This window comes from Macrobrachium rosenbergii, chromosome 19, assembly GCF_040412425.1.
Source record: "Macrobrachium rosenbergii isolate ZJJX-2024 chromosome 19, ASM4041242v1, whole genome shotgun sequence".
Classification (NCBI taxonomy): domain Eukaryota; kingdom Metazoa; phylum Arthropoda; class Malacostraca; order Decapoda; family Palaemonidae; genus Macrobrachium; species Macrobrachium rosenbergii.
In genome coordinates this window covers 28,994,157-29,017,025 of record NC_089759.1, presented here as the reverse complement: position 1 = coordinate 29,017,025, position 22,869 = coordinate 28,994,157, and the positions used below count along the sequence as shown (strand labels likewise).

The window sequence follows — 22,869 nt, the reverse complement described above, 5'->3', positions numbered from 1 at the left end:
GGTTGTGGTCTAGTGGTTAACAGTCGACTATGGTAGGGTGGAGAATGGTAGGGGTTAGCAACCTCATCCCAAAACGACACGCTACGTACCAGAAGGTTAACATCTCCCGGAGTCACCCCATGCAAGAGGAAAAGGATATAGATGAGAAAAAAAAAAATAAAATCAATTAATCAGGATTATGGCGCATGAAACAGGACCATCACGAATCCAAGGGAAACTGGTTGGCTGGCTAGACCAAAGCAACAACAGCATGGAGGAGGAGGAGGAGGAGGAGGAGGAGGAGGAGGAGGAGGAGGAGGAGGGAGGAGGAGGAGGAGGAGGAGGAGGGATACAGGAAAAAACTTGATCCTTCGTTTAGTCATCTAGTCAGCCGTGGGATCCAGCTGTATATATCAACCTGTAATGAACAGGTTTACAAAGGAGAGAGAGAGAGAGAGAGAGAGAGAGAGAGAGAGAGAGAGAGAGAGAGAGAGCCGTACAGATATACTTGGAATACTTGAGATGGAATAATTATTATTCTTTTGAGAAAGAATCAAAAAGAATTACGCACGGTAGGCAGTGGTCAAAGTTGACAAAATACTTACAGCAACATAAAGAAGGTAAAGGAAAATTTATTAATAGATGCATATATAATGAAAGACTACAAAAAACATTTTTTATCAGAAAAATAATGATAACAAATGAAATACTAAAAATGGATAGAAACGATAGAAAGTTCGAAACATAATTAAGATAAAACATATGACAACCCACAATGCAAGATTAACAGCTGAAGAGGGGTATTTCAATCTCAGAAACAAACCCAAGAAATAATTTCAGGAAAATAACATTGACAAGGAATCGCATAAATTCTAAATGATTTCCAGTAGTGATGTATGTAAATATAAAAGCTACCACTGAATATTTCGTTCTACATACAAAAGCAAAAAAATGATCCTTGTCTCAAGAGAAACCTTGGATCCAGTACAACAAGCGAGTCTGAGGGGGTGATATATGGCGACTGGACAAGTACAGTTACTGTACACAGGTTAATTTCGCCTTTCTCCAGCTCTCTCCAGCCCAGTCCAATAGCGAATTTAGTTACATGTCCATTTTTTTTTTTTATCTCCTAATTTGTTTTATATCCTTTAAGGTAAATTTAGTTATATGTCCATTTTTTTTATCTTCTAATTTGTTTTATATCCTTTAAGGTAGTACATGTTCACAACAATTTCTTTATCTCGTCTGTATGTGTAGCCTATATCTGCTATTTTCACCTTAATGTCAGCCATAAAGATATAAAAATTTCTCTTCATTATTAGAACATTCTATCAACAATATTTCAATGGGAAATCAATAAATAATAATAATAATAATAATAATAATAATAATAATAATAATAATAATAATAATAATATTTCACTTGTCCAGTAGAATAACACTATCTTACAGAACATCCTGCCACGGCTCTTCAGTATCAAAATTCAGCGATACTTTCTTATCCTTTTGTGGTCATCTCTTTTCTCCTCCCATTCGTAATTGAACGAAGAAATAAAATGTCTTTAAATTAGGTGTTATAGTAAATTTACTTGTTGTAGCAGAATCCCTCCCAAAAATGGTGCCTGTCTCCTCAATCCCCCCCTTATGAAAAATGGAAGGCAAAGAAAATCTGACATTTGAATTTATAGCTATTTCCAACTTTACTTCTCACTGCATGAGCTAAAAAAAAAAACATCTCAGTCTCTTTTCTCCTCCCAAAAGAAAAATTAAACAGAAATAAACCTGCCCTTTATATTTACTGTAATATTAACTCTACCAGCCCTAAAAAGCTCCCCTCCAGCTCTGTTCTTTTCCAATATAGAACATTTTTTTTTTTTTACTCCATGTCCTATGGAATTCACGACCCAGTTTGCAACGCCACCCGGCCTTCTTTTATTCCTACACTGTGGGTACAAGCGCATAAAAGTAAAATATAGCCAGGAGAGAGAGAGAGAGAGAGAGAGAGAGAGAGAGAGAGAGAGAGAGAGAGAGAGAGAGAGCAGCAGCAGTAGAATAACAAAAGAAACATAGCGACCAACCCATAAAGAAGGCAAGAAGCCACACTGCCCATGTTATAGCAGCCTGCATGTGTGCGTGCGTAAGGTTTCAGCGTCACAATAATTTCAGAGGAAAATAAAATATTAAAAGCATGAGAAAATAAGAGCCCTCATTTCCCTTTTTTGCAACATCCAGCGTAAAATCCTTGAGTGCTTCAAAGCATCATGGGTCTTCTCAAGCAAAGTGGTGTTCTCAAGCAAAGTCACTTTCGCTAATTAGAAGATAAATTCCACGAGGCATTTTGCTCGGGATTAGCCGTGAGTGCCTTCAGGTAAATCATCTTTAATCCAGTTGCGAGTACTGGGTGATTTACCCAAATTTTAAAAATTAAACCTTCTGTTAATCAAATGTATTTTTTTTTTTTTGCAAAGGCCGTTTTCCTTTTAGGGGTGGCCCTCAAGCAAAGAACGGAGAATGATCACTCTCACACTCACACTTAAACTGCCGAATCGTACATGAAAGCTCTGTACAGCTTCCATACCGCCAGATGGCTAATACACCTACACTGAAGGCTCACTAACATCGCGTCGAACGCCCGGCATACATTGAGCCTCCTAAATCTACCTTGCAAGTACACTTTTGGTTACTGGATGTGAAGGACCCTTCTTGCCAATACTCCTCTCACTCCTTATACATAAATCCAGCGATACACACATGCAGATAATCATACATATATACATACATACATACATACATACAACACACACAATATATATATATATATATATATATATATATATATATATATATACACGTAAATCTCAAGGTTGCCCATAAAAACACCAAAAATGGGTATATTTCATAGCGTTATAATTCAGAAACTACTATTTCCTTCAGCTGACAGGTTGAGGGAAACAGTAGTTTCCGAAATATAACGCCGTAAATTCTACCCTTTTAGGTGTTTTTATGAGCAAACTTTATTAGATGGGATTCTGTTATCACTCATTACCGAATTCACTGTATTCTGGGGAATAACTTACACATAAGATTTATTGTAATAAATAATAAGTGTATCTGGCCCGGCAAGGGTTCGAACCTGGGACTTGGGTTTACATGCAGTGATAGACAGTCGACATGACCGAATTGCGGGCAGGTACACTTATCAATTACCATTCTTCTTGGGTGCGAGTTATTCTCAAGGGACAGTGAATTCGATATCAAGTGATATTTGTAGCTACATATTTATGAATCTGTATATACATTTATACAAGCACACACATACACGTATATATATATGTATATATATATATATATATATATATATATATATATATATATATATATATATATATATATATATATATATATATATATATATATATATATATATATATATACTAACTGACCAACCAGGCGCTACCCGGAATAACTGAATGACAACAGATAAACTTTCTCTCTCTCTCCAACTCTCCCTTACTTTTTCCCTCTTTCTCCTCCCTAACACCCCCTATACTCTCTCTAACACTTCCTCTCTCTCTCTTCTCTCTCTCTCTCTCTCTTTTTCCCTCTTTCTCCTCCCTCTACTTTCTCTCTCAATCTCTCTCTCTCTCTCTCACTTTTTCCCCTCTTTCTCCTCCCTCTCTCTCTCTCTCTCTCTAAAACAGCCCCTCTACTCTCTCTCTCTCACTTCCTCGCCCTCTCACTCTCTCCCTGTCACCCCCTTCCCAACCCCCACACCCTTTGGTGCCACCGATGTCTTACCCCCACAGTATTCTTTTCCAGATAGTAAGTCATATGTATACCAAAATTAGGTATGATAAATTTGTAAAGTTACTAAGTCTACGGGCATAACCAGCCCCGTTTCATGGACAGAGCCAGCCCCCGTTTCAGGGAAGCCCTTCCCCCCTCCCCACTTTGGTCCCCTTTGGTGCTAGTGATGTCTTACCCCCAACAGTGCTGATTTCTAGATAGTAAGTCATATGTGTACCAAGTTTGGCTGAAATTGCTCAGTGCGTTTCAGAGTAATTGTGGCACATACACACACACACGCATACATACATCCATTTTTATATATATAGATATATGTTATATATATAATATATACGATATTTACATATATACATATATATATATATATATATATTATATGTATATATATACATGTATGCGTGTGTGTGTGTCTGCCCTTGTTTGAGCAAATAATTCCTTGGTAAAATATGGCCCTAACATAATAAACATAAAAATGCTACGATTTCAGTACCACCATCTTTCTTGGTTTCCTCAGAGGAGAAGCGAAGCACAGTAACATGAACCCATGAGTGTTTGTCTACACGCACACAAAAGCAGTACTTCATTCATGTGCCGCCAAGTCCATAAAAAAAAATAAATAAATAAAAACTTTCAAATACACATTCCTAAAACAACACCCACCCTCACACCAATATTTGACTAACAGTATTTCACCAACGTGCGGCCAGAGCGATAATAAAATAAAGGAATAAATATCAAGAGAAACTTTTCAGCATAAGCTCCTTAACGCAGAAATTAATTGGAAGCCTCCGTTATGCAAAACTCACGGTCCTGGTCAAAGCTGATGCGATAAATATAAAATAAAACTAGGTAACCTACTGTACTTTGGAAACATCAAGAATACAAACCAATTCGAGAGCAGAGCTAACACAGAAAAGCTCAAAGGCACGAAACGCAACAGCAGGGAAAGGACAATGCAACATGCAAGTCGCTTATCCGAGATAATCCAGAAACTGATCTTGACAACACACCCCGACAGACAAGTCGTCCATCTAGATCACGATCAGAGATAAATGAAGAGGACGAAAAAATAAATAATCGCGATGGATAATTCTGGGGATTAAAATCTTTCCGGGCGATGCTTTCCTGCCAGTGCTGAGAGAGAGAGAGAGAGAGAGAGAGAGAGAGAGAGAGAGAGAGAGAGAGAGAGAGAGAGAGAGGCTGAAAAATGGTATTTCCTCCACCAACAAGAAACCAGGTTAATAAGAAATTAGAGCAGATAAAGCAAAGGACGAACCATCTGTATCCGAGTGCTCCTGGCTTGTGTGTGAGAGAGAGAGAGAGAGAGAGAGAGAGAGAGAGAGAGAGAGAGAGAGAGAGAGAGGCTGAAAAATAGCCTCTCCTCCACCGCTCCCACCCAGGAAACAGGTAACAAGGTTAGCCTACCAGGCCACGCGAAGGGAATAAGTGAATGGGTCCCCTACTGAAACAAACCACATCTTGTAAGGCACACAAGGCCACCTGAGGAAGATGGACGAGCGAAGGCCTCGGAGAGGAAAACACAAGAATAATCAAGTAGAAACCGGAAGCATTTAAGGAACAAGGGAAACAGCATAGAAAAACTCGAAAAACCTGCCAACTCGCACAAAAAAAAAGCATCTACGAGTAACGGGAAACATCTAAGTAACACGTTAAAAGCATCTAGAAAAAATGTGAGCATTCAAGTGACACACGAAAAGGTACCAACGAGAGACGTTAACATTACAGTAACACGCAAAAGTGCACCGAAGAGAAGCCGCAGGAGAAAACATATTTAAAGCGTAATGCGCACTCCAACCCCTGGGTTAATTCCATGCATGCAGTTCTCTCGGCGATACTTAATATTCGCTTTCAGCTTTTCTGGACCTTGAAAATCTTTGAAGACTTTTTTTGGACGATAGAAAAACAGTTTATTCTAAGTTCATACATGTTTTAATTCTTTCCTATTCGTTCCATTTCTGCTACGTACCATTTATCTTTTATGGGAAACCTAATCCTAAGTATACGTGAGATTATTATCATTTATTTGTATTTCTACGTCACTGAAGAGGGAATACTTCTACGTCACTGAAGAGGGAATACTTCTACGTCACTGAAGAGGGAAACCTGAAAACTGGACTGAGATTCTAAACCTCGAAATGTTGCAACAATTTCTCAGGTGACTCGAAAGTGGATGTTAGTCATTAAGTTTAGGTCTCTGCGGAGAGAGAGAGAGAGAGAGAGAGAGAGAGAGAGAGAGAGAGAGAGAGAGATTCGGTATATCAGCTTAGTGGAAGGTATAAAGATGCGTCTTGTATTTTGAAACTGATGCTTTTTTTCTAATGGGAAAACTTTACGAATTAGCAATGCAGTATAAATTTACTTTTCTTTCTGATCACTGTACTTCTTCCATTACCTTTCCTATTTCTGAATGACCACGGATAAATAACTGCTTTTTAACTTCAATCTTAGAATGCTAACTACAAAGCTTCTGCCTATGATTTGTTTATCATATTAACGGCAGTTATTTTATAATTTCGTACTTTATCACTATTAATACTACGTATCATGTATCATGATATCGGGAAACTCCAGATGAATGTCCGTGTAAGGGCGTTAGGGCCTGTGTGTGTGTGTGTGTGTGTGTGTGTGTGTGTGTGTGTGTGTGTGTGTGTGTCCGAGTGAGAGCGTGTGCGCGCGCGTGCGCATCCGATCAGTAACGCCTGGAGTTTGTTTACAGAGGTATTAACACTGCTGGGTGCTAACGCCGGAAGAGTTAGGTTTATGTTTGTCTCCAAAGTGTCGAGCACAGGTGAGTGTTTGTTTTGATGCTACCACTCTCAACACGCGGCCTTCAACATTAATTTAATTCGACTTGAATAACAACTGCCTACTGGGCGTGGTGTTAGCGAAACGTGTAACTGGAGGCAATAAATAACTCGAACAGCAAATACAGCGAATCATCCATCGCTTACAAACGTATTATGAATTTTAAACATACATGTGATTTTTCTGTGCTGAAGCACCCTTCCGAAATTGCTGTACCACTGAAAAGATGCACCTCTGCAGTATTCTAGTGACGTCAGTAGTCACTTTTTTTTCTTTTTTACAGGCCCCCCTCCCAAAGAAGCAAATTTAATTTCCTTGAGAGTTTTGTTTTAATAATTCAGAGGAATCGTGACGAATACGTGAGCAACGTGACAAACAGGTTAACATTATACGAAGGCAATCTTATTAAGTGTTTCAGATCAAGTACTCGAAAACCAAAATCTACCAGCCAAAAAAGGGTCGTGAGTTAAGAAAATAAAAAAAGGGAAAGATAACCAATACTACTAAATGAAACACAGTCTACACATTCCTTTTTGTTTTAGTGTGGAACACCTCAACTGGAGAGCACCCATTTTAACTACGCTTAACGATGTTTTTTTCAGGACATTCTGTCTAAAACGTTAGTTTTTCGTGCTAGGATTTTTTCTCTGATGCCGTTTCAAAGGTGGACAGTTTTAATGTATTGCCGCATGGTCAAAAAAGAAAAAAAAATAAAACGGTAAGAATGACGAGTTGGAGTTAGTCGACCACAAACACGTCTACATTTTGCCGTAAAAATTTATCTAAGAATTTGTAACATGATTATTTAAGCCAGCTACGCATTAAAGCGTGGTAAGTAAAAAAAAATACAGTAATACAATTATTTTAAAACTCTTTACAGACGATTTGTTTATCGATGTATTTCTTTAATCAGACTGTAATGTTAGTTTTCATGCTAGAATAGTCATCCTGATGTCAATTTGCAGCTAAAGTGTTCAAAAAAGCATTATCAAAATAGGTCAAAATGAGGACTGGGCAAGTAGTAACGGGTATTAAGTTGCTGCCCGTCCCATTTGCCTTTGCTCTTACAAATTAAGCTGTCCATTCCTTTGCTCTTAAGAATAAAAAGAAAATTGCTGGTCCTATGACCATTGCTCTCTTAAAGAAAAACATACCTGTTACTCTCGCCTTCGCTCTTGAAAAAAAAAAAAAAAAAAAAAAAAAAGTCTATTCCGTCCTCTGCTCATAAAACGAAAATAAATTGCCCATCCTAATAGTCACTCGACTTAATAAGAATACAAAAAAATTAGTTTTTGTCTCCTGAAAAAAAACATTCTTGTCTTTATCATAGCCCTTTCTTCATAGCATAATGTATCTCACTGGACATATTCTTTAAAAAGTTACGGGTCCAACTAGCTTTTATTGTTAAGAAAAGAAATCTGCCTTTCTCACGGGCCAAATAAAAAAAAAAAAAAAAAACAGCTCGTTCAACTGAACTTTCATTTAAAAATCACCTTTCACACAGGCCTTTATTCTTAATGAAAATCGTTTTTCAATGTAGTTTTCTCTTTCAAAAAAAATATCCTCTTCTAAATTTTATTTTCAAACAATCAACTGCCTTTTTAATTTGGATTATTCAAAAAAATTGTCGTTCCATCGGCCTTTCTTCTTAAAAAATAATAAAAAATATATAAACTTGTTTTAAAAACACGCTTTCACTAAAATGCACTAAAAAGTAAAAAATAATTTTTTGAACGCACCAAGATTTTCTTACACTTAATCATGACTACAAAAATAAAAGCGTCGACGCCAAACATCTAAGGAAATGCTACAAAAAAAGAAATATATTTTTTTCGTTTCTTATAGCAATTCCTTCCATGTTTGGCGCCCACACTTTTTTGTACACATGATTAACTGTAAGAAAATCCTGGTGTGTCTCAAAAAATCATTTTTACTTTTTTGTGCATTTTAATAAAAGCGTGTTTTAAAAAACTTTTCTTTATTTTTTTATATATTATCAATATACTTTTTAGTTTTGACAGAAACTTTAACCGATTTATGATTGAAACTAAAAAAATTAATGAGATATCCTGTCGAGCCAAAGAAGGTTTGAAAACCCCGTTAAATAAAAGCATAAAAAAAAACAGCTGGTTTTAAACGTGGTTGCACACGTCCCGCGAAAGAGTGGAGAGGCTCACCTCAATTTCGAAGACTTGTGTGGAGTCATCGAGGAAGGCAACCTGAACGCGCAACGTCTTGAGGGCCTTGTGGCGCGCCAGCTCCGAGGCTCGAACGTTGTACGTCCCTGACGATCCCCCGAAGGTACGCCGCGACACGCCCTCCAGCATCCCCTCCTGCAGGAGAAGACACGCACAGTTTCGTACATTACTAAGGTAAGATTAACGTGGCAAGATTATAAGAAAAAGAAAGGAAAATCAAATTCCATCTTCATTTGTTTAAAAATAACAACCACATATAATTTTGGGGAGGAACGATGGACAAAATCTAAACAAAAATTAGAAAATAACCGGAAGCAACAACAATACTAATTCACACTACAAAATCAAGATCTCTAAGCATACAGTAAATAAAGTACTGGAAAAATTAAAGCTTATGCATATATTACATCTAAAAATCAATGCATAATATATATAACTAACTGTATATATATATATGTGTGTGTGTGAGTGTGTGTACTTATGTATATGTGTGCTTGTGTGTAATTCCCAAGAACACACAAGAAATAAATAAATAAAATAATTAACTAATTATACAGTTAAATAAATAAACTGCAGCTTCGTGGAAACAAATACTCTTGGGATTTCCTACATGTAAAAACATAAAAAGATTGAACTTTCATTGGTATAAATAAGACTATTAAATAACTGTTATAAAGAATTACTAGAACTGAGAGAGGTGGGAATTAAAGTAAACGTTACATACCATGCAACATTCAAACGTGACGTATGCCATACATATACATACATACAGACATACATACATACATACATACATACATACATATATACATACATACATATATATATATATATATATATATATACATATATATAATATATATACATACATATATTACATATTATATATATAACGTGTGTAAAAGGGTTTATGGGTTATTTATAGTATGTATTTACATTAATAACAATAATAATAAGGCAATACAGCCCAAATAAAAGCTTGTACCTGCATATGTAGCTTACCTGCTCTTAACAACTTGGTATCCTTACATATAGCATTCATGCATTTTTAAATAATTACCAAAAGTAAGTATAGACCTGAGGAAACAATTCACCAACCTGCTCAAACACTGCCAACTGCAACAATAAAAAAAAAAAAACCAATGAAGTCGAAAATACAAATAAATCGGACCCCCTACCAAGACCAGTTTCATTTCTCCCAGAAACCGACAGAAAGTAAGACACATTGAGAAACAATACAACAACGAGCATGTAATACGCCATTACGCCAAGGCTCTATCAGCACTTGAAATAAATCAGGAAGTTATCTAAGGGGATCGAAAGCTAAAAACCTACAGAATAGGTACGGTATCGTACAAGTAGCGATATAAAAAACACAGATTATCGCTCAAGCAAAAAAAAAAACAAATGGTCTATTTTCGAGATTTTATCATCACTTAAGAAAGGAATCTAAACATAATACATACAGGAGAAAACACACAATCATTCAGCCAACTAAACAGACACTTTAAATATTTTATCATCTCTAAAATGTAGAGGAAATTAGACATTTAAAGGATAAATACACAAAGCATTGTTCTAACAACATACTATTCACTGTCTTATCAACACATCCAATATAGATTTGTATCTAACGATTAAAAACTCAACTGAAACAAAAAGCGCAGAACCGTCCATGCAACAAAAAAGTCCACTTTTCAAGGTCACGGGTCAAAGCACGAATATATCACATGGAAGGAATTCTCTTGCAACAGACCCACCCACCCACCTGAAGAAGGTAGATGTGCACGAAATTGGGGAGGCGTCGCGGTAGGACCATGAAGAGCAGCATTCCGACTGTTTATCTTTTTTTTCCTTTTTTCGAAAAGTTTATTTTCCTTTTTTTTTTCAAAATGTTTATAAAGTCTTTTCACACGCTGCGTGATTGGCTGACGGTGATGCGGACTCGCGTTTGCGTCTTTTCAGTCTGTTGCTGCCTCGTCCAGGCGCAAAATTGTCTATAAAAAAGTTTTCCTTTCACACCTAGTACGAGTCTCGAACTTGACTGGGATGGAATGAAAACGTCATCTTATTTAACTGTCAAATTTCTCTTGTTTTTCCTTCACTGGCGAACACTATTTATGTTTTGCTTTCATCCTACGGCTGATGCCATGAATCGCCACATCGTCTAGTGCAAAAACTAGGAGCAAACGCTATTTTCTAAGCAAAATTCTTTCTCTAGAGAAAAATTTCTACACAAAAAATTTTCAAAATCCTGACCCCTAAAGTATTCCACAAAGTTAATCAGTCGCAATATGACTCACATTGTCACAGTTCAGAGAACGGAAACGTCTAATTTTTTTATATCTTTTGATCACTGGCCAAAATTCTATTCGTTCAGTGAATGCCAGTAATGCATATCGAATTCATCCAATCTGAACTTTTCTATTTCGAAACACCGACGTCAATATCACTTCCTTTTTCAAATAATTCAGTTGGAATTCTAAGGCTATTTTTGGTCCCTAAAAACTTAACTAGCTAACACATTCGACATAGGAATTGACAGCTTCTAGTTACTTAAATAACTGCAACTTACAAGGATTATACACTAGCAATGCACGCAAAAATCTTTATAGGATGGAAGTAACTTTCGACAAAAATCACGAAATTACGAACACATTGTACATCAATTAAGTAAGAACCTTAACTTCAAATTATCCTCAACTAATCTGAAGAATAACCGTTTATATGAAAGGGACAGTCTTTTGAGTTGAACATTTTCCCAACGTGCCTTATAAGCTAAAACTCTACTGTTAATGCACAGTTTGTATACCAAGTGTTCCTTGCACCTCAAGTCCAATGGTTGTTAAAATACGTTCAAATTTAATGCACTTTGTCCACAGACTTAAAATTATTTTCTCTACACTCCAAGGGTGTCAGCACTTGAGAACCGCAACACTTTAGCTCTGGACGCGCAGTTCAAGTTCTCCTATAGACCATAACACTTCACTCAAGCTTGAAGTTCCCAAACTCCATAAACACGTAAGAACTCAACTCAAGCTTGAAGTCCGCTGGAATCCTAACAACTTAAAGCACTTGACTCAAGCTTGGAGTCAGCTGGAACCATGACACATGAGCACTTAAAGCAAGGTCTAGTCCAACACGAAGTTTCCAAAAACCTTAACGCCTAACGCACACCAGAAGGTTTTTACGTTCTACTTTCTTTGGTGTTAAAGCACTTCACAAACAAGCTCTATTTTCTTTTCAACGTTCCTTAGACCTAGGGTAAACACGCACAGAAAACGGGTTTGTATTCTTCACCGAGGGGTCAACACAATACACTACGCAGAGTTCTAGAAACTCAGACACAGACAGTCAGACAGACAGACAGGCACATCACAACCACGACAGTGTTACAAGGCCAAACCACATCAGGTTTTTAAGGCAGTGATGACTATGACGAGGAGTTTTATCCAAAATTACTTTTTTGACGGCGATAAATAATGGCGACGGCAATAAAAGAAAAAATAACCGTCATTTCATACTAATGCATGTCGTCCTTGACGAAGATATAAATCGGTAACTCCTCTCATATTCATTAAGACAAAACTTACTTCTTTTTCTGTTACTGACGCAACAGTACTGACATATTGTACTTCTTTTGAAAATTACGATGAAAAGGTCAATGACCACTTCAGTTTACAGAATAGGAAACTTTTACCTGTTACGGAGAATCTATTTGCTATATTTTGTATCACTTTGATGGAAACAGACATTTACGCTTGCATTAATTACGATGTTGATTACGTCATCAAAAGTAGATGACGTAGACGGAACTATTGAACAGGATTACCATCAACACAGTCTTGCGTTGCAGAGAAAAACACGACGAAAATTGTTATTTGGTTTTCAAGATGCTGGCTGCATATGTGTGAATTACGTTTCGATGGCAGTGACAAGAGATGATGATGAGGCTTGTGATAATCATAAGGCCATCACCAAAATCACTTACATGGCAGTGAAGGAATCGATGTCGTTTGTCTTCGTTTTTGAACAGTTATTTTCCTCTTGGACAACGATGAACACGGGGACTTCGTTATCAAACGTTATCGACGGAGAAAATGCCACAACACTCGAGGTTATCAGTCAAAACTCACGATCGCTACGACTGTAACGCATCTACTCTGTACTGAAGAATCTGACTTTATATGACGCTTATAAAACTCACAGAAGACAAATCGAGTTCTAGGAGAAACTTCACGAGGTAAAAGTCACTTTTTCATGATGATTACGAAGACTGATTGGTTACGGCAGCACTTTTACCTGAGGACACTTGTTTTATACACATGGAAGTTGCATATACATTTCAGATGAAAATCAATATTAATTTTTCCTGTTTTATTAAGTCCAACACTTATTTTATTAGTTTTTTCTGTTCAATTAAGTCTAAGACTTTGTTTTTTTTTAGAAGTTTCAATGCTTTTCAGGTCATTTCACTTGACACTTAACCACTTTTAATTTCGAAGGTTTTCAGAGGACAGTCCCAATTGTAATATAAATCCCTATAAAACAGAAGCATCTTAATGAAAGCAAAGACCTACAAAAGTTTCTACATAAATTATCTGTAAGCTAACATGGCAATAAGCAACTTACAAGAACTGAGCTCGCAATGGGAGTTTGATCTTATTTTATTTATGAAAATCTGGCGAGAAAGACAAGCACTTGGGCACTTTCAGCATTTCAGCGCTCAAGAACGAGTTGGAGAGGTTGGACAGCAAGCTGGAAGAAAGTGGGAATGGAGTCAAGTAAAAGGCTAAAATGTATGTGCAGCTAGGGGCAGAACGGACGTTGCAAACAACCTTCAATAATGCCTACAGAGCACCACGTGAGGTGCAATGAAGGCATTATCCCACCACTGGGCTCGAAATGAGCATTTTCATAAATTATTAAATATGCGTATATACATATAGGCTATATACAAAGAATCAATATGGCACAGATTAATGTTTTTTTTCTATAGCAACCCCGTCTTAAGGAAACGGCTTACTATTTCGCGTACACACACACACAAATATGTGTGTGTGTGTGTGTGTTCATAAACATACACATACATACATACATATATATATATATATATATGTGTGTACATCACAAATATTTTCGTTACTCGTAATTCTGTTTATATTGAAAAAATTTCTCTAACTCATGGTTCATTATTATTATTATTATTATTATTATTATTATTATTATTATTATTATTATTAATAATAATAAACAAGGAGAAACAAATCCACAGTTATGTATGGGTACACATATTCAAAAATAAATCTACACAGAGCTCTAGAACCGTACAGATTCCCGAAAGCTCTCCAGAAAGATTTATTTCTAAATATACGTACCATGCATTTCTGTGGATTTGTTTCTCCATTTCAAGACTCACGCTACTGTGAGTATTTTCTAATGATCATCAGCATCTAGTCAATGACTCAAGAGAAAACTCGGAAACCGCACAATCTATTTCGTTCTTAGGATTTACAAAAACAGGACAGACAAGGTCCTGGTACGAGAGTTAAATGCATGTCTGTCCTGTCACGCTTAGTGAAACCAACGAGATCCTTTGTTTACCAAAGTAGGATCAACGTGTCCTGGGCAATTGTCCCAATTTATTTTACTGATCAGTGTGTGCTACTCCGCGGGTTCTACTCTGAGGTCCACACCAGCTCTTTTTCGTAAGTAGTTAAGTATACCTTAGTTTAGCCAGACCACTGAGCTGATTAACAGCTCTCTATAGGGCTGGCCCGAAGGATTAGATTTATTTTACGTGGCTAAGAACCAATTGGTTACCTAGCAACGGGACCTACAGCTTATCGTGGAATCCGAACCACATTATAACGAGAAATGAACTTCAATCACCAGAATTAAATTCCTCTATTATTTTTTCGTACGATATATCTGCAACTTTTTACAGTGAATTTAATGTTGGAATTGAAATACAAAGATTTAGGCCCAAGACCAAGCGCTGGGACCTATGAGGTCATCCAGCACTGAAATGAAAATTGAAAGTAAAGGAGGTTTCAACGGTGTAACAGGAGGAAAACCTCGCGGTTGCACTGTGAAACAATTGTTAGGAGGGGTGGAAAGCAAGATGGAAGAAAGAGACTATGAACGGAGGTATACTAAAAGGAATGAAAGGGGTTGCAGCTAGGGGGCCAAAGGCACGCTGCAAAGAATCTTATGTGATGCCTACAGTGCACCACATGAGGTGCACTGATGGGACTACCCCAGGTGTATTTAATTCTATTAAATATAAAAACACCATCATCAATGCAAAAAAGCAGGTCAATTAAAGCACCATAACCAGAAATAATAACAAATGTCAACAGTTCTTATAATGGAAAGGTACGACTACGGTATTTTTGATACTCCCACAAATACACTGAACCTTTCATCAACTCAATTATCTTACGTTTATTTTTAGTTTCCGGACCAACCTACTGAACAGTCCGAGTGTTCTCCGTTCAAGAGAGAGAGAGAGAGAGAGAGAGAGAGAGAGAGAGAGAGAGAGAGAGAGAGAGAGAGAGAATCATTTGTCAAAGCCTTCCACCGTCTAAATTCGGTCATTATTTGTATTGGTTATTAAAAATAATGTCAAGTCTGACTTAGGAACTGTATAAAATATGCCAAACAGAAATAAATTTATGAGAGAGAGAGAGAGAGAGAGAGAGAGAGAGAGAGAGAGAGAGAGAGAGAGAGTAACGGTTTCACCAGCTTTTAAAATAAAGTCTGACGGAATATATTATTCACTAACGTCTGATACTCTCTCTCTCTCTCTCTCTCTCTCTCTCTCTCTCTCTCTCTCTCTCTCTCTCTCCATATATATATACATATATATGTGTATGTATTATATATATATATATATATATATATATATATATATATATACACACTCAGCTGCGACCCACAACAATCAACTAACAGCGAGGTACTTTAGTAGTGTTAAGGTCAACAGAGACACTCCGGTTTACTAAGGAAACGCTCCAATACCGACCCTTCCTCCCCCCTCGAATCAACTTGGGTCGACTCGATTGCAAGCCTAGAGCAACCCCACTCGCGCAACTCGGACTATAGAGAGAGAGAGAGAGAGAGAGAGAGAGAGCATACTTGGTATGCATGTGGAAACATCTCCAGACATTAGAAATCAATGATATGTAAAGTGAGAAGAGAAACGTGGCCGAACATATTGCCCGTACGGTCTCAAATCTTCCCAAGTCCTCCAATCCCAGTATCATATTATGATCTCCCAAATTCAGTGCCACAATGCCATTCAGAAAAGATGCTTTTGATAAATCCTTCAAGTAACCACATACGCGAACTCTCTCTCTCAAAATCAATCCAAATAATATGTGTACTGTTTTTCTTTAGTAACTGTGAAGTCATCTCACGTGTTTTTTTTTCATACACCTTTTCACTTGAGCGAGTAATTTCTGAGTGTTAGTCGTCCGGTTCTAAACAATTCTGACTGAGGTCCAACACTATCGAATAACTATCTGGTGTATAATGAACTAATGAGGACTATATATATATATATATATATATATATATATATATATATATATATATATATATATATATATATATATATTATATATATATGTGTGTGTGTATACACGCACAAATACACACATTGTCTATATATATATATATATATATATATATATATATATATATATATATATATATATATATATATATATATATGCGTACAGATACATATAGTATGTACAAATGTATGAATACACGCATACGTTGAGTGAGACAAAAGCACTATTACGAATCATACTCGCAGATACGAAGTCTAACAGACCACGCCAGGCACGTGTTACAGAGAGAGAGAGAGAGAGAGAGAGAGAGAGAGAGAGAGAGAGAGAGAGAGAGAGAGAGAGAGAGAATTATTGATTAGTACGCTCATTGAAGTATCGAATAGCACCCTACCATTAATGCAAATCAACATTCCCCTTTTCCAAAAGTTTTCCCTAAAAGGACGGACACGGCCAAGGGAATCTACGTAACAAGCAAAAAGAGAGAGAGAGAGAGAGAGAGAGAGAGAGAGAGAGAGAGAGAGAGAGAGAGAGATTTTATAACCCCAGTCGAATAATAAGAGGAAGTTCTCAAGATCTTCAATGAATAACCCAATGAATGAAAAGGGGAATGCGGGTAAAGCAACGAGAGAGAGAGAGAGAGAGAGAGAGAGAGAGAGAGAGAGAGAGAGAGAGAGAGAGAGAGTGGTGAAGGAAAGTGCGGGGGAATGGAACAAGACAGGAGGGGAAAGGTTGTGGGGGAGGGGGGGTTGGAAGCAGTCGTTGCCAAACAGATTTGAATCACCTGCTGAGACCGTAAAAGAAACCTGACGAAAGTGCATGCTAGGGAATAATTAGAATCTCGTAATCTTATTAAACTGATCTTTTGGGTACAACAAGTCTTAATGCTCTATACATATCTGCTACTAAAAGAGGCAGGATAAACTGAGATTCTAGGACACTACTGAATTCGAATGATGATTATAAACATTTTACGCCAACCAGTTAGTAAAAAGACTGGCATCTCAATGCTTCAATTAAATCTAACAGGAGACGAAATATAATTAAGTTCCAGTGATCATATCTAAATGGCCACGTGATATAAAAATTAACCGTTTGGTCTGTTGGTGAAACAGAAGTATTGGGAATGATCTGTCAGTCTGAAGCTGAGCAACAGCCAAAAAGGGACAACTCATCGAGGCCTTATCGAATACAGGACGGGAAATGCCGAGATTCTAATAAACTCGGTGACGGTCGTTTGTTTGGAAGACAAACAACAACAACCAATCGATTCTACTGAGGTATTCAAGCTGCGCACGAGGAAAAGTAAGCGACCAAGTTACAGGCACGCCATGAGCAATAATGCTCGATGGAACCATACATCATGTGGAATAAAACTGAGCCTTAATTTTGTCCTTGAGTGGAAGTAGGGGAAAACCACAACTAAATTACAAGTGGAAGCAGCAGAGAAAGAGAGAGATGATTACGATAATCACGAAGGGCGAAAGGGGATTATTCACTGCTTACTAATGACAGGAAGATGAAAAGAAGGGAAAAAGTAGGAGGGAGAAGGAGAGGGATAAGAGAGAGGAAGTAAAGGGAAGGCGAGGAATCAGGTGCTTTGGATGAGTGCCACTGGACCGTTCATGCGCTCCATTGATGAGCGAATATAACCTTCGACTTCCTTGTAAGTAAGAACGAGAGCGTCAGGCATGCACACGTACATACACATTCACACGCACACACACACACACACACACACACACACGCAAGCTCATACCTTCATTTTAGGCAGAAATTCCAAGCTCCACCAGCACATGAAACTACAACATTAAACTGTATGTTGGACACAATTCTAGGCACGCCACCAAAGTTAAGATATAAAAGAAATCAAGCAACCTCCTGAAAAAAAAACACCAACACAACAGCTATACAATTAACTGGGTGATACAATTCTAGGCACGTCACCTAAGCAAAGACAAAGAAATTCTAACAACTTTCTAAAGCCAGCCAACGACTGCACAGCCCCTTAAATTATTCCACTCTCATAATGTATATGAATAACTTTTCCTTTCCAAGTCCAAAAATTAGGCCTGAATTGAAACTGTCTTCTATGAAGAGGATTTCTGGATGATACTGAGTTATATTTTATATAATCCTTCTTAATAAAGTTTTTATATTTGTTCTAATACGTTGGACTGATTGCAAATTCTTACAAAATAGCATCTCAAATACCTCTAGTAGTGTTGAGATCACACTAAACCCTTTAGGGGTCTCCATACATCTGTTTACATTGCCTCGCCTCTCGCCTGATGATAGGGGTGTCCAATAAACCAAGGTCTATAGCCTCTCTTGGGAAGAGCAATTTCAATATCTAGCTCATGTTCAATACAGTCCCTACTACATCCCCCTCCCCCCACCTCCCCACACCACCAACCCCCCTGTTTCATTCGGCCCTAACTATACATCACACACCCCATAAAAGGCCAGCCAAAAATTCTCTCTCTCTCTCTCTCTCTCTCTCTCTCTCTCTCTCTCTCTCTAGGAAACTAGGGTTCGGTCTCAAGGTTCTGGTAAGGAAAGGAATTGTGTGTGGGGTGTGTCTTATTTAAAAATCTATTACACATCATTTTCGAGCTGTGTGGTGAATCATCAACTGGTTGTTAGTCGACTGCTGTAGTCACAACTAGGTTGGAGAGAGAGAGAGAGAGAGAGAGAGAGAGAGAGAGAGAGAGAGAGAGAGAGAGAGAGATAAGTGGGCGTTCACTATTTAGTCGAAGTGTATACCCTCAAATAATTATAAACAGAACTTTCTCGACGAGGTAATCCCCACTCTGGCGAAGCGAAGCATTTCTCTCTCTCTCTCTCTCTCTCTCTCTCTCTCTCTCTCTCTCTCTCTCTCTCTCTCTCTGTGAGAAGCATCTTATCCCCGACAAATTCGAGGGTAGTGGGAGTTGGAGATCAACAAGGGGACGAGGAAGAGGTTATTTTCGCCCGTCGGATACAGTTCTGCATCTTAAACAGCATCCGGGACAGTCAATAATACTCTCCCTCTCGGAGCACCACACTTCAGACGACAGTTGGATGTGTACTGTATTGTCCAGTGATGAAAAGGGTTAAGCACTAGCCACAGCCTCGTCCCAAGCGTGGGTTCGAGTCCTACTGGGAAGGTAAATTTTTTCACTCCTTTCCTTCTAGATTTCAAGGCCTTCGTGGAATGAATGGTAAATGAAAATAAATAAGATAAACATAAATAATAGATAAAAATAAATAAATAAACGAAATAGATAAATAAAATAAATTAAGTGATCGCTGTAAGTTATTCGGTGTCATAACCCGAGGCATTTATTGAAAAGGGTACCGAATACCCTTAGGAAATATAAAAATGAACACTAAACTGGTGAGTGTCACCTACAGAGTCTATATCAGTTAAATATACAGGATAACCTTAATATACATTCATTTAACTACATTTGACTAATTATCAAGTTATTTTCTATATTATATTTTTCACGGCCTTCAGTTAATTCTAAAAGAAATTTTAACCTAAATTTCACACATAAAAGTTGTAGAGGCACAAGGAAACGCGACCACTCAAAGAATAAAGTTCGCTAATTAATGGCAGTTTGGCAAAAAAAAAAAAAAAAAAAAAGTTTAAATCAGAAGTCTATGGTGTGCACTTTCACAGATTATGGGAGATCAGGAGCGAAAACAGGTAGTAAAAGAATACAGATTAAATTGTAAGGTGGCGTTTTTTTTTTTTTTTTTTTTGTCTTGGAGAGGATGAATATCCATCCTAAATACTCAGCACAATTTGGAGAGTACGATCAGTTACTGAGGTTTCTTTTCATTTTCATTTTTTTTTTTGGGGGGAGGGGAGTTGAGGAACGAAGCGAGGTAAGCATGGCCCTAGGCCCTAAATATCTCCTCCAATACTTTTCTCCTCAGCTCACTCATAGTCTAGTTTAGAACGCTCGTCTCATCAGCAAGACAAGTCAGGGTCGATCCCCAACCTAAGCAGAGGATGTAGGGACGTTTGGTAAAGCCCAGTGAAACTCAGTGGATTTTAGCAGTGAAATATACACCTGTTGTTTAGTTGACTGTGGTGGGTTGCAGCCAGGTTGGAGATTAAAAAAGAAATAACTCGAATAATATCACCGTTAAGGCTAATTTACTCTCTAAACCTCGATATGAGAGAAGCATTCAAATTCAACAGAATATTACGTTCAATTACATAATAGCCTAATTCGGTCGCTGCAATCTGTAGCTTACTAAGCTTTTGTACAGTCAGGTTGTTCATCATCAAAGAATAACGATTACAGTCAGCTATATATCATGAGGTCGTTTGCAGACTGATCCAGCACTTTTTTTAACTTCACTCTTCCCTTCCTGTTAAATATCTGTGTATTATAAACTTCATCATCTATTTTCATCCATAAAACATTAAATGGCTCGACAAACATGCCAAACATTGTTTGCCTTTCTCATTTCTTTTTGCTGAAAATCATTTATCTTTTCATCTATTCATTTACCCATTCATACTTGTAAATCGTTAGGGATTAACCAACAGACACATGCATTTCAAACAGACATAATCACGGCAGTTACTCTGGCACTTATTCCAAAATAATGCAAGATGGAAATTATACTGAGACAAAAAACGATAGAAATTACAATTCTTAAAGAGATGTATAAGGAAACATATCAAAGAGATATGTTATACAAGGATATATAATTAAATGGCTTTATTGTACTGACTTATCACCGATGTAATTATACTTTATATCCATTGTGTTAAAAAAATATCACAGCATAGTAAGTGTTCGGTACAAGAAAACATTATTACACTAATAACAATAATAACAATAATAATAATTTTACTATCAAAATAACATGCGAGAGAGAGAGAGAGAGAGAGAGAGAAAACAGAGAGAGAGAGAGAGAGAGAGAGAGAGAGAGAGAGAGAGCTGGCCTTTGAAAGCTTTGAAACTTATTGTAGATTTGAATCTTCACTGCACTGCTCGTGATGCAGTGAGAACTCGAAATAATAATAATAATAATAATAATAATAATAATAATAATAATAATAATAATAATAAAAGCGAACTAACATTTAAGCAACAAATCATCACAATCGCTTCCAACCCCCTGTAATGTCAAGGCCTCAAAAGCAACAAAACAATAACCATTACAAATAAGAAAATAACACTGTCACAAACACACACTACCTGCATACGCATCAATAAAAAAAAAAAATACGCGTGGAATCCTTATCCACGAAACTATAAAAAAAAAAAATAAAACCACGCGTGTGAAGACCAACAAAACAGTCTGTGTTTCCTCTCCGACATTCTGTCGGTAAAGAAAGCGCTTACAACCTGACGTGAGCTTTAATAAGGTTCTCAGTTCTTTGCATTGGGAACAAATGGTCCCAATCTCGTGATTTCCATCCCGAAATAACGACACAATGGCGCGCGGGTTTGCTTTCGGCTATGCACGCTGCAACGGATCTAAAAAGGGCTGCTAGTCATACCGGCTACTTAAAAACTCTTGCTAACCTACTCCCTTTAAACGTCGGCGGAAATTTGTGAAAAGCTTGTTCATGGGATATACCTAACCTAGCCTCATCAAAATCGCAGCTTTCTACCTTATGAACTATCTCACCCATACTGTTAATCAAGGTCTATAGGTAAATCTTTAGACTCTGCTGTTAATTTATTAATACCGATATTCATATGAAACAAGAGATCAGCGCCTGCCCTATGAGCCTACAGAGGCCCAGGAGGACTTTAACTTTTAACTTACGTATAAACTTATTGCTTTCCTACAGGCAACCTAAGAAGTCTGGCAACGGCAGTACAAAGGATATACCCTAACCTGGCCTGACTTAACGGGGGAGGGGGGGGGAGCATCCAGCCCCCGGACCCACTCATGGGCTCACGGTAGCCAGTTAGGATAAAGCTATTTGACTAGGCAGCTTCAACTGACTTGGTAACCAAAACACCTTTGCTGTAAACAAAACCTTCCGAGTTTTATACTTCCTAATGTGAAAAGTTAAAGAGACTTGCCCTTCATTAAAACTTCGCCCATACTCAAAACTTCCCGATTCCTAATTTAACATCCTAAGTTTTCAATCACTGGAAGGGCACGTGTTGTAAATCGGTCAAAAATCTGCTTTCGAAACTTGGGTAAGGGACTGTGGTAGCAAACAACGAATTAAAAGTTTGAAGACGAGTTTAGGAAAGAAAGCCTCATCCCATAATCACTCTTTAGAAAGATTCTTAGTCCTCGAATCAATAAGCCTCTGATCAACAAAACACAACACGAGGAGCAATTCTATTCTTTCTTTGAGTAATAAATCACTTATTCCACTTATTATCTAATGAAGATAACCACTTGTCATTCATAGCTTACGTGAAATTTACGAAATAAAAAAACTGTCAGATCTAAGCTGTTGCAAATTTTACAGTGAAAAGATAAAAAATCATTCATACCACTGGCGG

General features: G+C 37.4%; 1 protein-coding gene across 29 annotated transcripts in view; it reads right to left on the bottom strand.

Moving 5' to 3' along the window:
- Positions 1–22,869, bottom strand: part of Ptpmeg (protein tyrosine phosphatase Meg) — a 445,326-nt gene that overhangs the window by 296,127 nt on the left and 126,330 nt on the right. For 20 of the 29 annotated variants that reach the window (XM_067121392.1, XM_067121403.1, XM_067121390.1 and 17 more), the window contains one exon: positions 8,790–8,945. In XM_067121392.1, the coding sequence (XP_066977493.1) occupies positions 8,790–8,939 (150 nt within the window). In that variant the 5' untranslated portion in view covers positions 8,940–8,945. Of the gene's footprint in view, positions 1–8,789; positions 8,946–10,578; positions 10,766–22,869 lie in introns of those variants that run through there. The other 9 variants (XM_067121393.1, XM_067121410.1, XM_067121397.1 and 6 more) reach the window with 3 other exon arrangements.